The following is a 14,768-nucleotide window of genomic DNA, read 5'->3' as shown; positions in this document are numbered from 1 at the left end:
TAGAGCACAGCCTGTATCCTTTTACTGCAATCTGACTGCATTACCCCAGTGTTACGCTGCTCCAATGCCAAAATATTTACAGAGAGCACTAACGGAGCTCTGTGAAAGGTGCATATATTTTTCATAAAGCATTTAGCATACTTAGCAACACATTTCACTGGAAAGAGGGTTTGTTTATTTATTTAAGGAAACCTAAATGGTGAGCTTTTGTACTGACAAAGACACAACCATGACACGGCTGAAGGTGCTTAATCACTCCCACAACAGTCACGGCGACTTCTTGGCCAGTGGAGACAACAAAGCAGCTCAAGCAGAAGAAAATTATCTTATAGTAGCTACAACTACATAGACAGGCTTGAGGGAGAAATTCTGAGTTGATGCAATACCTCATGCATTCTTGGGAGGAATGAATTTTATATCTCTTGACAAGCAGCATGAAATGAGTTGCCTGTCAGAAACCACACCTCTGTCAACCAAGTAAAAAAAGGAAACAGGAAAAAAACAGGGAGGAGGCCAAAGACAAGCAAATAAAGCAAATATTAATGCAAACACTGTGGATTTGTAAAATCCTCCAGAGGATAGCAAGATAAAGCAATGAAAGGTGAGAAATACAACTGTGATATTGCTGGAAGGAAAGTGTAAGCTTGCTTCTACTGCCCCAGTGCTCTTTAAAAGGAAACCACAAGCCTTTTCCTCAGCAACCAAAAATTAGGAGACTCCTACCACCACAAAAAAGCCCACTATAGTGGTTTGACCCAGGCTGGATGCCCAGGAGCTGACCACAGCCTCTCTGCCAGCCCCTTCCTCAGTCAAACAGGGGAGAGGAAATGTAACAAAAGGCTTGTGGGAAAAGGTGAGGACAGGGAAAGGTCACTGACCAATTACTGTCATGAGCAAAAGGGTCTTGGTTTGGGCAGAAAAATAATTCGTTACCAATGAAATCAGAGTAGAATAATGCAAAATAAAAACTTCATTTCAAAACACCTCTCTCCTCTTCCCAGACTCAACTTCACTCCCAATTTTCTCTACCAGTTCCCCCCAGGAGTACAGGGGGATGGGGTAAAGTGCTTGCAGCCATTTCAGCACGTGTTGCATCTGACCCTGCTGCCTCCTTATTCCCTTCCTTTCCTCAGGGAAGACTCCTCACACTCTAACTCTACTCCAGCATGGGGTGCCCCCCACCAGGGAGTCTACCGTGAACTGCTCCAACATGGGTGTCTCCTCCACCGTGACCTCCATGGGCCCAGGGGCACAGCTGTGTCACCATGGGCTGTGGGGAAACCTGCTCTGGCACCTGGAGCACATCCTGCCTCCCCTTCTCTGCTGGCCTTGGTGTTTGCAGCTATATTTGCATCCCCCTCTTCCAGCTGCTGTTGTATGGCCTCCTTCCTCCCGCTCCTAAAGCTGTTATCCCAGATCTCTGTCTGGTGAGGTCACCCTCGGCCAGCCGTGGGTGTGTCCTGGAGCTGGCTGGCATTGGCCCTAGTGGACATGGGAAAGCTTCCAGCAGCTTCTCGCAGAAACCACTCCTGTAGCTCCCTACGACCGAAGCCACACAAACCCAATATACCAAGAAATAACCATACATTTATAAAGAAGGGTCGATAACCGAGTGAAAGCTGGCGAGGCAGTGGGAGCTCAGAGGTGGAGCAGGCACACACGAGCAGCAGCTCTGTGCGAGGGACAGACCCGGCTGGGCTGTGCCAGCCCAGGCTCCGCAGTCTCTGCTGGAGGAGCTGCCGGGCCAGGCCCTGTCTCTCCATTGAACTGACTGGGTGACGATAGTGACACTGGAAACTGACACTGGGAAACTGACACCGGGAACTGAAAGTGACGACAGGTGTATTTTTATATGTACATATGCGTATTTACAGACACACAGCTTTTTTAACGCCACACTCTTTTCTACACAGAATTGTAAGGGTTGGCAGGGACCTGTGGAGGTAATACAGTCCATCCCCCAGCCGAGATAGGGTCACCCAGAGCAAGTGACAAAGGAACGTGTCCAGAGGGGTTTGCAATGTCTCCAAATGCCTCTCTCCAGAGATGGAGACTCCACAACCTCCTTGGGCGGCCCGTTCCAGTGCTCTGCCACCCTCTTCATGAAGAAGCTCTTCCTCATATTGAGGTGGAAATTTCTCTGTTGTGGTTTATGGCCCTTGCTCCTCCTGTCACCGGGCACTACTGAAAAGAGGCCGGCACCATCCTCCTAACCTTTGAGACATATATTGATAAAACCCCTCTCAATCTCCTCCAGACTAAACAGGCCCAGCTGCCGCAGTCTCTCGTCACAAGCGAGATGCTCCAGACCCCTCACCATCCTTGCGGCCCTTGGTGCAGCTCAGCACGGACAATTTACCACAAAGCGCTCCCACCCCGGCGGTACCTGCACGCCCTCCGCCATGGCCGCCGGGCCCGCCCCTAACGGCGCCCCGCCCGCGCTGCCCTCAGAGCCCGGCCCGGCCCTCACGGCCGCGCGGCCGGGCCCAGCGCGTGCCGCTTCTATTTAACGAACTCGGAACAGTAGCGAACTAAAACTACATCGAAACATTTTCCCTGTCAGCTATTGCGCGCAGCAACAGTAATTCAGAGTAATAGCATTTACCCGCAATATCAAATAAAATGCAAGCATTTGGTAGGTGAACAGTAATGAGAACAAAGAAAGAAGTAATTTACTTTGCAAAGTTTATGGATGTGCTGAGGGAGTTGGTATGACAAAACAACTTCCTTGCAGTGCCTCACATAAAGCAAAGGCCTCCCGGGATTTTCTGCAGCTGTTTCAGGCTGTGCCACTGCTTTGGAGCAGTTTGCCACCTTCAGAAGTTTGTCATCCGCAGTTTCTTAAAATGTGCAAACCACAAAGTACAGTACCTGTGTCCTAGCTGAGGCACAGGAGACAAGAACATGCCCATTACCCACTAAGGTTGTGATGTATAGTGCGAGATTCAACACGTCTGTAGCTCCTGTTCTGTTCAAACACCCTGACCCTCACTGACACAGGTAGACCAATCGCACTTCCAAAAGGAGTCAGAAATCTTTGAGGTTCAGAGAGCTGGATCCTGCAGTGTTTTGTAGAATTATTCATAGTATTTTAAAGAAATAGAGCCCACACTGTGAATTTAAAGAAATAGAGCCCACACTGAGAATTCCTACAATTTGTGCTGTGCTCTGTGGCTGATAGCTGCACAGCTGTGTTACTGCCCCTTTTACAGTGTATATAAATCTAACCAAATAAGAACATTATTCAGAGCTGCAAGCACTGCACGTAGTAAGGTGTTAAAACTGAGGAATTAAGTGGATGCAATGCAAGATTGTGTACATTCATTATTATGCTATCTAGTTGGTAACAGGTAGATTCTTGACTTAACCCTGCACTCCTCTGGAACTGAAAATGCCCATTGACTTCCATGAACATTTTCAATGTAAAAGACTTGGGGGCTTAAAGCCTTTAGAAAGAGCTAATTCTGTTTCTCAATATAAAAAGATTGAATTCTCTCTTACACAAAACCTGAACTGAGCAGGTGATTGAAGCTGAGTGCTGATTGAAGCTCAAACCACATTTCCAGTTGTGAGCTCCTAAACTTCCTACTTTTCAATTTAGATTTTTAGATAGTTGGTTTCAGAAGGCTTAGAAACAGAAAAAAGGATTCAACAGTTGCATCAAACCATGCCATCTAATTTCATGTGGATCCTTCATGTTTACAAAACCACATTCATGTGTATGTAAATATTTAAGGTGGCTTTTGATTTCCTTCAAATGCAAAACTTCTAAGTGCAACACAGAAATACTAAACTTAAAATGCTGACGGAGTCCTTTCCTACTACAGGTAGCCATGGTAGATTTTCATATGATTTCTAATCATCAAACAGACCCAGGTTAGAGAACAGCAGAGCTCCTTCTCCGCTGGTGCAGTTGTGTTAGATGTAAAGGTTTCCTGAAAGTGTCTGTTATTTAATATTTAAAATATGTCATTTAAGCAGAACATATTTGAAAGTCTGGCTTTACACCGTAAGTGCTCTTCTATTTGTCTGAGAAGCAATCAGAGCTAAGGTTTGGGAGAGGCTCTGCCAAGACTGGTGTCACTCAGAACATGAGCATCGTGGAAGGCACACTTCTTTATTGTCTCTCTTCGATTAAAGCTCTTTAGCTCATGGTGCCTAGGTCACCTCTAGCCTGTACAATATAACCACCACACAGCCCACTAACACTCAGCCCTGGCAGGGGCTGGGCAAAGAGCTGGTTGTTCCCCTTAATTTTCTTCAAGTTGCCAAATTTTCATTTTGCTAATTATGCACTGAAGCATCACCAATATAGCAATTCCACACTGCTCTCTGTACAATGAACTACAAAGCTATCTTTTTAAAAATACTTTCCTCTTCATCATGATACTCCATCTTTTGGGCAGGGAGCAGGTTCTCCTGCATCACACAAGTCCTTGTCAAAAAGGGAATAAAGGTCACAGCTGTAAGCAAAGCTTTGATAGTACAGGCCACCTGCAATTGAAACACATCCAGCAGCTGCAAGTGCTCCAAAATATTCCAACAAGCCTTCCAAAGTTTTAGTAGCCAAGGTGATTCAGTCTGATTTTGTTACTCATCACAGAGATCCTGGCATTTCAGGAGTAAATGAAGCGTATTAATTTAAGAAAAAGGAATGAATTTTCAGAAGTTGCCTTTTACAAAGCAAAGGTTTTGTAACAAAAAACAGGCCCACAAAACATCCTCCTATTGACAGAGATCCTATAAAAATGTTCAATTGCAAACACGTTTCCAGTCACTTTTAGTTAAGCATCACCAAGCAGAGTAATTAGCCATAGGCAAATTCAGGATGAAAAGCAGACAGAAATTCCTAGCAGAGCCTTGCTTGTTACATCAACATCAGATGGACATATAGCTCTTCTGGCTGCCAGCCCTTATGACAACAAATTGCTTATACTCATGCCCTGTGATACAAGAATTGAGAAGAAACCACAGGCATATGTGGAGGACTTGCACACAGTATTTGGGTTTGACCCTCCCAGTAACAAACGGGTAATTTGTGAAAGCAACAGGACATTAGCGCTATGTGACTCTTAATAAAGAGCCCTGCATTACTGTGCATAAGTGCATTAACACAGTAATTAATCATCCCCTCCTGGCTCCTTTATAACATTCTTTGCAGATATTCTATCCAGGGAACAGCATTCCCTCTAGGTAATGTTCTTCTGTTTTACATATATAGATACACACCTTCAGAAAAAAATTCTGGACATGATTATGTACTAGGAAATGAAAAACATAAATCCCAGGTTGTCAGGGAAACTTGTTTTTAAAACAAAAAGATAATTCTGCCATTTCTCAGGCAGTATCCAATTAAAATGAGATACAGGTATGAGAGGATAACTGGTGTATCAGCAGCAGGATAGACAGAGTTCTGAGTTACTTGGGGACAGATGCTGCTTCTTTTTTGCTCACTGTCAACACAATCCAGCTCAGTACCTCTCTGTGCCTGTATAATTAATAGGTAGGCAAAGTTTCCATGTGATTTGACAGTGATTTTGAGACTTGTAAAGTTAGTACTCTGCCCAGCAACAAATTCCAAGTTAAATGGAGCAAATCATAACTTTTCAATTATTCAAAACAATATGCATACAAAGAAATGAAAGTAGTAAAATTTGTATTCTATCAATGATTCCATTATCTTCTCATCATAAAGAGAAGTGGCTCAATGTAGGATAAAAGCAAATTTTAGATTGATTCTCTTCTTGATCATAGCCAGAAGACTGCTATATCTATTGCCAAGAAACTGAATTGAGTTCATAGAAATCCTAAAAATTAGATAGAAAAGACTTATAAGAACATGTAACCCATCTCCAGGGGACCTGTACTTTTTCCTGCCAACAAGAACTTCAAGCAGAAATAGGAATTTATTTAATCCAGTAGTTCAAGACACCTCCTTACTTGTATTAAACTGTAGAAATAATGTAAATGTGTGTATAACATTGCAGTTCACCATCAGTGTGAACTAAGAAAGCTTAGGTTTTTCTCCCCTCTAAACATCTCTTAGTACAAAAACCTAAACTATGACACCTGATGCATAAGATAAAGCAATATGGATAATTTAGAGCATAGCTATTTCAAACTACCTACCCTCAAGGTCATCAATTGATGAAACAAAACCTAAAATCTCTACAACTCAAGAACTCCTCATAGTTATTATTCAAACCAGAACAATCCACTCAGAAGTCCCAAATTCAAGAAAAGAGACAAAAAGAAGAGCCCATTGAATGACTATAAGTCCCCTAAGTCTTATACAGCCCCCTAAGTCTTATACAGCCATGAGTACATGGTGACAATGGACAAATAATTTATCATAAGGTTAGTGTAGGGTTTTGGGTTTGATGAGAGAATTGTTTCATTGGCAGAGAGCTGCATTCTTCAGGAGGACATGTTGTGCAGTACAGCATTTGCTAATTAATGTAGCGATGAAAATCACCAGAAAGAATAATTTAACGAGTTATAATTGCAAATAGAAATAATACTTGTAAAATACAGGAGTATGTATATTCATATTCTATATAAAATGTTACATATTAAACACATACTCAAGTATTGGTACTATATAATACACACGCATATATTCTCTCTTCAGACAGCCACTTCAGCTCAGATTCCCATCTACTCTGTATCTTTTCTAAAGACATAAACTACTGCTAATCTTGGCAAGTTCACAGGAACTGGAGGATATTTCACTCCATGAGAAAGATGAGACATTAATCTCCTGGGAAAACTCTCTTGAAATTTCATTTTGATAGACAAAACTTGACTTTTCCATTTGAACTGCTATTTCATTCTGTTGGCAGACCAAAGAAGATAGAAAGACACAACTACGTGAAGTATTACATCTTAGTAACACAGCAAAATCTACAGAAAAAATATAAATTCACTGATTCCATTGTCCTTGCCCTTTTGCCCCCAAATGGGAACATAATTTCTTTCATAGGTTTCATATTTTACTCCTTTCATGCCTTTGTTGTGAAGCTCTATTGATTTTTTGCCAACTTCTCCATGTGATGTTAACCAGCTTTTAGAATAACATATAACAATTTAGGGCAGCAAGTGAAAAAATACATCCAGCTGAAATTACAGGAGGATTTTAATAGAGAGACTAGTTACTCAAGACTTGACTTGTCTTGTATACTAAAGCTAACTGTATTTTTTGTTTATTTGTGAATTGTTTGTTTGCTGGACTACACAAACAGCTTCCAAGGTGTTTCAATATTTCTTTAGTTATTTAATAAGGACTGGCAAGCCTGAATTACTGGGACATAATTACATCATATTTAAGTGATGTCTTGGACTAGGATCCCACCTACAGCAGCAACACCTGGAGAGTCAGTATGGCAAATGAGTCTCCATTTTACAGAAAGAGGCCTGTCCAAGAGAGTGAAATGTGTCACTCTGCAGTTTGGCAATACATCCTATGTATCCCTGCCACCAGATCTAAGCAACAAAGTGGATCACGTGTCTTCTCCTTGTGTACTTGGAAACACAGAGTACAAATCCCAAGGAGTGGATGAGCACATTCAAGAAGAACGTGTCCATGTGGTCTCCTTAAATATGTAAGCATAAAGCTTATTTTGTGATCACTAGGCAATAGGGTTAAAATTACGATGAAGCTGTTTGTTATTGCCCTTCCCCTTTATTTCCCTGACTCATTTGAGGTTATGGACTCATCTTGGCAAAGTACATTAAAATAAAATGGTATATAACTCAGTAGTCAGTCCTGGGAGCACTTTCCTTCCTAGATTCTGAATTTGAAATATCTGCTATGCAAGCCTATGTTTACAGAGAGCTGCAAGGAGGAGTTAATGTCCATATTCACTCCAAAAAGATTATGTAGTTGCATGCAAAAAATGAATTCACAGAGCTCTAGAGAGCTTAAGTATATTACTTCTTGTAAAAATAAAAAGTCATTGAGCAGAGGATCCAAGGCCAGCACATATATTTGTGCTAAGAATATCACTTTAACTGCACATGAGCTCTGCATGTGATGTCATATAGAACATTATGGGTTTCTTCTAGAACAGGGGTCAAATATTTCCATAAGGTATTTATTAATGTAATTTATTGATTTAGATGAGGGAGAATTAGCCTGTTTAGAATGGAAAGCTGATTATTCTAACCCATTCTTGAGCTCAGTATCTTGGAACTCAAAATTCAAAGGAAGAGAAAGATGTGGCACAGCTCTCATATACTCTGCTGACACTTGTGACTTGGGTTATGGAGAATAGGGGTATTTTGGTACACAGGGAGCAGAGTTACCCACACACTTATCCTAGGAAATTTAGAAGGAGAATGAAAATACTGAGTGCACTGTTTGACAGTGTTCCTTGAACTGGAGCTTATGCTTTTCTCATTTACTTGAAATTTGAAAGACGATGATAGAAGTTAATGGAGTTTCATTATGGTAAAGCAATGTAAAAGGAATCATCTTCCTTGTTTTAACATCTGTGAACGCCGTCTTCCTCTTCCTCACAAACAAAACATATGAGATTCTGCTCAGTTTTAATGCTGTTTGGCATCTGTGCCTATACTGCCAGGGACATTCAGAACCGTTTACATTAACAGCAAATATTTTTACTCCAAAGAAGGAAACATATCCTTATTGATATTCAGCAAGTGGTGCGTTGTTGCAACCAAGATATAATTTACTCACTTGTCTGACTGGATTACATTACTCCATGCATTTTGTAGTTTCATCTGTGAAAAATTGAACTTTAGTTCTACAGCTGTCATTTCCCATAATTCTTTTAAAACAATCTGTGGCAAAAGGATAAAAAATAGCTCCAATAGAAACTGCTTCTGGGGATGGCATTTGAAAGGACATTATTTAGAGTTAATGAATTAGACTAAGAAGTTTGTCATATTCTTTACATGAGCTGTGAGTCAGACTTTGTATACAAGTATTTCTGCCACTTGAGTACTTTGTAAAGGCCACGACTCCCTTTGTTTCCTGGGAACCCTGCAGTGAAAACATTTGTCTTCAGAAGCACACGGCTTTGTTAGGCTGCCTGGGTAATAATATCTCCAGTTGTTCTGTTCAACCTTTTTGTGCGCTGGGAAGCAGCGCTGCACCCGCCCACTGCCGTCCTTGTCAGGGCTCCCCTACCTCAGCACTGCGGCCACCTGAGCAGGGCAGCAGCTCAGCCATCCACAGGCAAAGCCACGGGAGCTCAGCCAGAGCCAGGATGGGAGGACTGAGCCATTACTTATTTATAACACTTGCAGTTAAAACTCAGCTGCAGCAAAAATGGAAAGTCCCCAAAATGGAGGATCGGGATGCTCTTTCAGCTCTGATTTCTGCCTCTTTGCTTCCTCCGATGTAAATTTTCAAACTCCCCTTGATGAAAAGAAGATCAAGCTCCAAAACCAGACTAAGCTTCAAAAGACGATTATAGGTTTTCCTACACAAAACTGACTCAAAGTTTTATTTCCTGGGTTTATCACACACAATGTAATTTTTCTTCTACCTCTTGCTTTTACACTAGCACATGGATCACACGTTCCTTCTTGGTAACTACCTTTTGCATGTTACCCAAGCCAGACATTACTCTTGATAAATGACTATTTAAATTTTCACTGCCTCTGCTGCATTTCAAAATATTAACTGTAACTGAATGTTTTATATACATACCAGAGAAATATTTTTCTCACAGCCACAGTGAAAAGTTTTGTTGAAAATACAGAGAAATTAAATACAATCCAAATAAAGCATTTTTTACGTTGAACTCAACCATGTATATTTTTGGTGCCAAATAAGAATTAAAATCAGAGGCTGCAAGTAGGGAATTATAATGAAAACAATTTTTCCAGTGCTACCTACACCTTTTGCTGCTATGCATAAATCCTGCTATCACTCATGTAATAATGATAGAACAACCATAATTATTTCTGTATTAGACCAAAAAAATTCCCTGTATGATTTCATCTGATGGTAAAACATAAATCATTATACTAAATAGATACTTTTTGTCTACTTACAGAAAAAAATGGACTCAATCTTCTTTCTCTCCACCCTATATAATTAAAAAAAAAAAAACAGACACCAATTTTTAGCATTCATCAGAGTATGTATTGTTAACAGGTGTTGTGTATTACATTTCCCATGCACACAGTGTTGGAATGTAAAACTGTAATACTGCTCCTAGGAACAAGTAGCGTAATTAAAATTCTTTGTGAGTTTGATTTACTGGGTATTTTCTTCCTTTAAAATAACTACATTGCAAACAAGAGCCAATTTCTTAGATTTGATCTATGGGTTGTGCAGCTTATACTTCAGGTTCAAAATGGTGATTTAGACAATAACACATAACAGCTGAATAGTTATTTATAATGGCACAGCACCTGTGGCAGATTGTCAGCTGAAAAGGCAAATCTAAATGCTTTCAAATTCTCTTGTGTATTATAATGGCAGTAGTAGTGGCCACTATAGATACAATAGTTAGGCATGCAATGTAACTTTTTTTTCTGATTGCTTGCCATTTTCTCAGTTTTATTCCTTTAAGACTGTTCATACTTAGTGTCAGTCCATATGCATTTTAAAAAGCTCAGGCACAGTTTAGCTTTCTGTTAATTTTGGGGGCAGGAGGTGTCAATGAACTTAAATATTAAATAGGACATCAAACTCTTTTCTCATCACTTTAAGATTTTCCACATTTCCCAGACCATTACACATGCATAATTAACACAACTTAGGCTTTTTTCTTAAATCTTGATTAATGCTTCTAAGAACTCTGGAGAAATTTGATCTGAAACTGTAAATACATTTTTCTTACCTCAATATGTGCCAGGATTTTTCTATGAGCCTTTAGCAGCAGCTCCCATTTAAAAATCTGAACTCGTGCACACGCAGTTTCCTTTTACTTTTCGTTCCTTCCTGGACTGAACCCAGCATTGATCATTTGTGTGATGATGTGCTAATTCTGCATTGATGTGAAACACATGTTAGGGAGAAATATAACAGCTTGTTGCAGCAGACCCAGGCCCATACAAAACCATCAGTGCACTGATGTAACCTCCACCCACAACAGAAAGTCCATTTAGATGCACAGTCCACCAAGCAACACTCAGGTTTCTACCAGAAGGAACATCTGGGATGTGAATATGCAAGGATCATTCCCAAAAGGCAAGCACTCTAAACTCTAAACTAGAATTTTCTAGACAAGACAGAATTTGAAATCCTCTTGTCTATTAAATATCTATAAAATTACCTATATACTTTCTGAGTGTTGGGAGGCATAAGATGGGCCATAAGTGACAGACAGTCCAACAGTACATTTCTACCAGAATGACCAAAGTCAAATTAGGGAGTAACTATAAAAACATAAGCAAAAATAGCATTTGTCCCCAGATGAAAGGAAAATTAGTTTCCAATGAGCTAATTGCTTTAGTACACAAACAATAGATAGAAAAAGAAAATAAATTACTTGTCTGTAATAGAGATCCGTAACAGAGGCTGGGAACAATCCACTTGCTCTGGGGTAGATGGGATGATGCCATTGCCAAATAGCACGAGCACTTTGTTTTATAACATCCATTTACTCACTGTATGACCTTTTTTAGTGTACACCTCAAAATCATCTTTGGAGTACTTCCACTAGAGCCAAGGGAGTTAATCCATGAATTAGCTTGGTCACTGAAGTGACTCATATGCAACAGAAAGAGTTACAGAAACTTAGTCGGAAAAGAGTAATGGAGAGAGATTCATGCATGCTATAAATCTTCTTGGCTTTGTGCTAATGTTATTTATCTATTTGAGATAGCAAGGAGGTTTTATAATGTGTGCAATATGGGACAGTGGCTTTGCAATATAAACTGTCCATTAGTAATGCAAAGTAACTTATTTTCATCTGCTAGATCATTACTGTGAATTTTTCTCCCTAGTTTTGACATGTTATAAATCTTCATGAAGTCCACATTTGTTCTCTTTATCTTTTACTTCCATTTGATTCATTCTATTTTAAATGTATGTAAACACACTGTAAGACCACCAAGCTTTTTGTAATTTCAGGAGGGACGTGCTTCCACTCCTAGGTAGAAACTGATGCCCCACATCTCAGTCTGCTGGCCCAGCTGGGGCAGCTCAGACATTCCTGTGAGCATCCCTCACTTCACAGTGCCTGTGCCGCCATAAGACACAAAGGATTTAAATGGATTGAAGCACAGTTTGAGAGAGTTCAGCAGAGCTGTGGCACCAGCAGATGCCAGGGAACAAGGTGTAAGAGCTCCTCCAGCATCGCTCCCCAGCAGTAAGCAGGGTCTCCAAAGAGCTGTGTGCACCCCTCAAGTGCCTTGGCAGCAGCACTGAAGCTGCTTTGGCCGCTCGGAGGGCGGCTGGCTCGGGGCTGACTAACAACCCCTTCATCCTCCCAGCCTTCAGCTGTGTGAGCTCTCCTGGCACCGCTTCTGTCATTGTACCACTCCAGGATTGCTCACAGGACATGCAGCCCCATGCCAGCCGGTGACACCAGGCAAGATGTGACTCCTTCCACCAGCTCCCAGAACTGACCTCTCAAACAAGCTGCCACATGGTCCGTTTGGTACACCTGGGTTTACTTCATGCAGTCACAATATTTCCCATACTCTCCATCTGCCATTTAAGGAAAGATGGAATGCAAGAAGCAGTAGGCTGCTACTCACTCTGGAATGACTTCAGGTCTGCTGAGAACTGTTGGGATTTTTTTTTAACTCTGGCCTTCACAGCCTATGTAGTAGGGACAGATGTACTTACTTACTCATCAAGAGTCCTCCAGTTGCCTCTCATCAATAAACCTGTCTCACCTTGGTGCAGCAGAATCCACATTGTTGCACCCAAATCGTTCCCTAGAAGAGCAGTTGTATGCTAAAGGAATTCCAAGTTGTTCCAATACCAGAATTTTTTGCATACCTTTTATTATTCTGACTACCTTACAATAGAACATTTGAAGAAGTAATTGGGCTTTTGTAGGACACCTGTCCCATTCCCACTTCCCACTGCAGATCTGCAGCCACAGCCACTGACAACTCTTTGGTGCTACTGCAGTTTCTCTATAGTTTCAGTTGTTTTTATCTAGGTGCTACTGTAGCCTCTATCCCCAAAAATTCAAAGCAGGAGCAGGAGACATGAGCTTGCTGCTGGAGTTGGCTTTTTAGCTAACTTGGATGCAAAAGGTCCAGTGAGGTCTGTGATGTCTCATCATCACCCACAGACTCCATAGTGATATTTCACTGAATATTCCAAGCTGGACCTACTAGCATATCACAACATCTGTATATTTATGGAGTAAATAAAGCTGGAGCAAAGTCAGTCCAATGCACACAGGCTGGTTACAGCAGAGTAATTTAAAAAATGAAAATAAGTTCATTTCCAGCTCTTAAGTTCTCACTACTTTTTGTGGTTTTGATCAAGCCACTAATGTTTTTTAAAAATTATTTTCATATAAAACTAGGCACTCAAGATTTTCAATATCATCAAGACACTAATGTTTCAAAATGTTTTTAAAAATCACTAAAGATATGTATCAAAACCTTACAAGCAAACTTAAATTTTCTTTCAGGATTTGTCTCCACTTCCTTCAAACCCTTGATTTCATTATGTAATAATTGTACACACTTTCTAAATATTTTTTAAGTTCGCAAGGTTCTACTAAAAATTATTAATATTTATAAACTACAAGTAAAGCTGTAAAGCTTATTTTCCTACAATAAGAATGATACTTTTAGCATTGCATATTTTTTTTTTTTTTAGGAGGTATTTATTGGATTTAATAAGCACTATTCTGTGGGAAGCCAGCAAAAATTAAGATTTAGCTGACACTCCTTTATCCAGGAAATCCTGATTAGTGGAATCTTACATAATAAATACAGAAAAGTAATGCAGTTTTACATTCTCTTTAGGAATCAGCTCTGGGGATATGAATTTCCCTTCTTTGGACAAACACCTCCAGGGAATTTCAACCCAGGAATTAGAGACTTTTGCTTATTCCTTTCATTCTTTTTTGTGCCCATAAGCCATGTCTACTCTTTGAAGACAAATAGCTGGCGAGGAAATGTCCTTTATTGTTAAATAACACTTAGCTCTTTAAATAGTTCACTGACTAACAGTCACAGGTTAATAAGATAAAAGCATTAAACACATTGTCTGTGTGCACTTCACGTGATAGGAATTCCCAGACACTTCTTGCCATACATGAATGTTGTCATCTTATTGCAAAGCTCCCATACCTTCTTGATGATTCCTCATGGTCAGCTCCTCACAGCACTGACTCCTTCTTCACAGTACAACCAACAAACTCCATCTCTCTCCTCACCCAGCTAACCCACTCTTTTGTAGCACTCATCTTCTTACTGGACACAGCTGTGGCCTATTAAGGGCAGGCCTGTTCCCAATCTCTGGTGATGAGTACAGCTGCAACTCCTCAGGTGTGGGACCACCTTCTGCACTATCTTTATTTTCTTACATGCTATCCCTCCACACATGAATACAGCAATTTGCAGAATAACCAAACCAGAGCCATTGGGAACTGAGCTGACATCCCCTTGTTTCAGTTCCCAAGGGTTAGAAAGGCCTGTGCATGTATTCCAGCCATGCCTGTGTTACACACACTAAAATGAATCAGGGCTCTGTGTGCTCTAGTTCTGTTCACACTGGCTCCCAGACAGGCACAGCAGGGCTGCCTTGAGCCCAGGATGCTGCTGAGCTCCTTCCTGTGACCACATGGACATGGAGCAGGCACTTTTGTAATGCT

At 40.7% G+C, this 14,768-nt stretch overlaps 1 protein-coding gene and 1 long non-coding RNA gene across 2 annotated transcripts in view; both read right to left on the bottom strand.

The window, feature by feature from the left end:
* CABCOCO1 (ciliary associated calcium binding coiled-coil 1) overlaps positions 1 to 2,404 on the bottom strand; it is a 50,796-nt gene extending 48,392 nt beyond the window's left edge. Inside the window, exons 1-2 of the mRNA XM_059477666.1 lie at positions 2,387 to 2,404; positions 1,690 to 1,824 (exon numbers count right to left, since the gene is read on the bottom strand). Coding sequence (XP_059333649.1) covers positions 1,690 to 1,824; positions 2,387 to 2,404 — 153 coding nt within the window. The remainder of the gene's footprint in view (positions 1 to 1,689; positions 1,825 to 2,386) is intronic.
* Positions 2,405 to 7,965: 5,561 nt separating this feature from the next.
* On the bottom strand, positions 7,966 to 14,299 carry LOC132076300 (uncharacterized). Its single transcript, XR_009418882.1, has 4 exons — positions 14,245 to 14,299; positions 10,818 to 10,964; positions 10,024 to 10,058; positions 7,966 to 9,382 (listed from the first exon to the last, which is right to left on the bottom strand). It is a non-coding gene; the product is annotated as an uncharacterized LOC132076300 (long non-coding RNA).
* Positions 14,300 to 14,768: the final 469 nt, after the last annotated feature.

This window comes from Ammospiza nelsoni, chromosome 8 (assembly GCF_027579445.1).
Source record: "Ammospiza nelsoni isolate bAmmNel1 chromosome 8, bAmmNel1.pri, whole genome shotgun sequence".
In the NCBI taxonomy this organism is placed as follows: domain Eukaryota; kingdom Metazoa; phylum Chordata; class Aves; order Passeriformes; family Passerellidae; genus Ammospiza; species Ammospiza nelsoni.
This window is presented reverse-complemented; position numbering and strand designations above follow the sequence as displayed.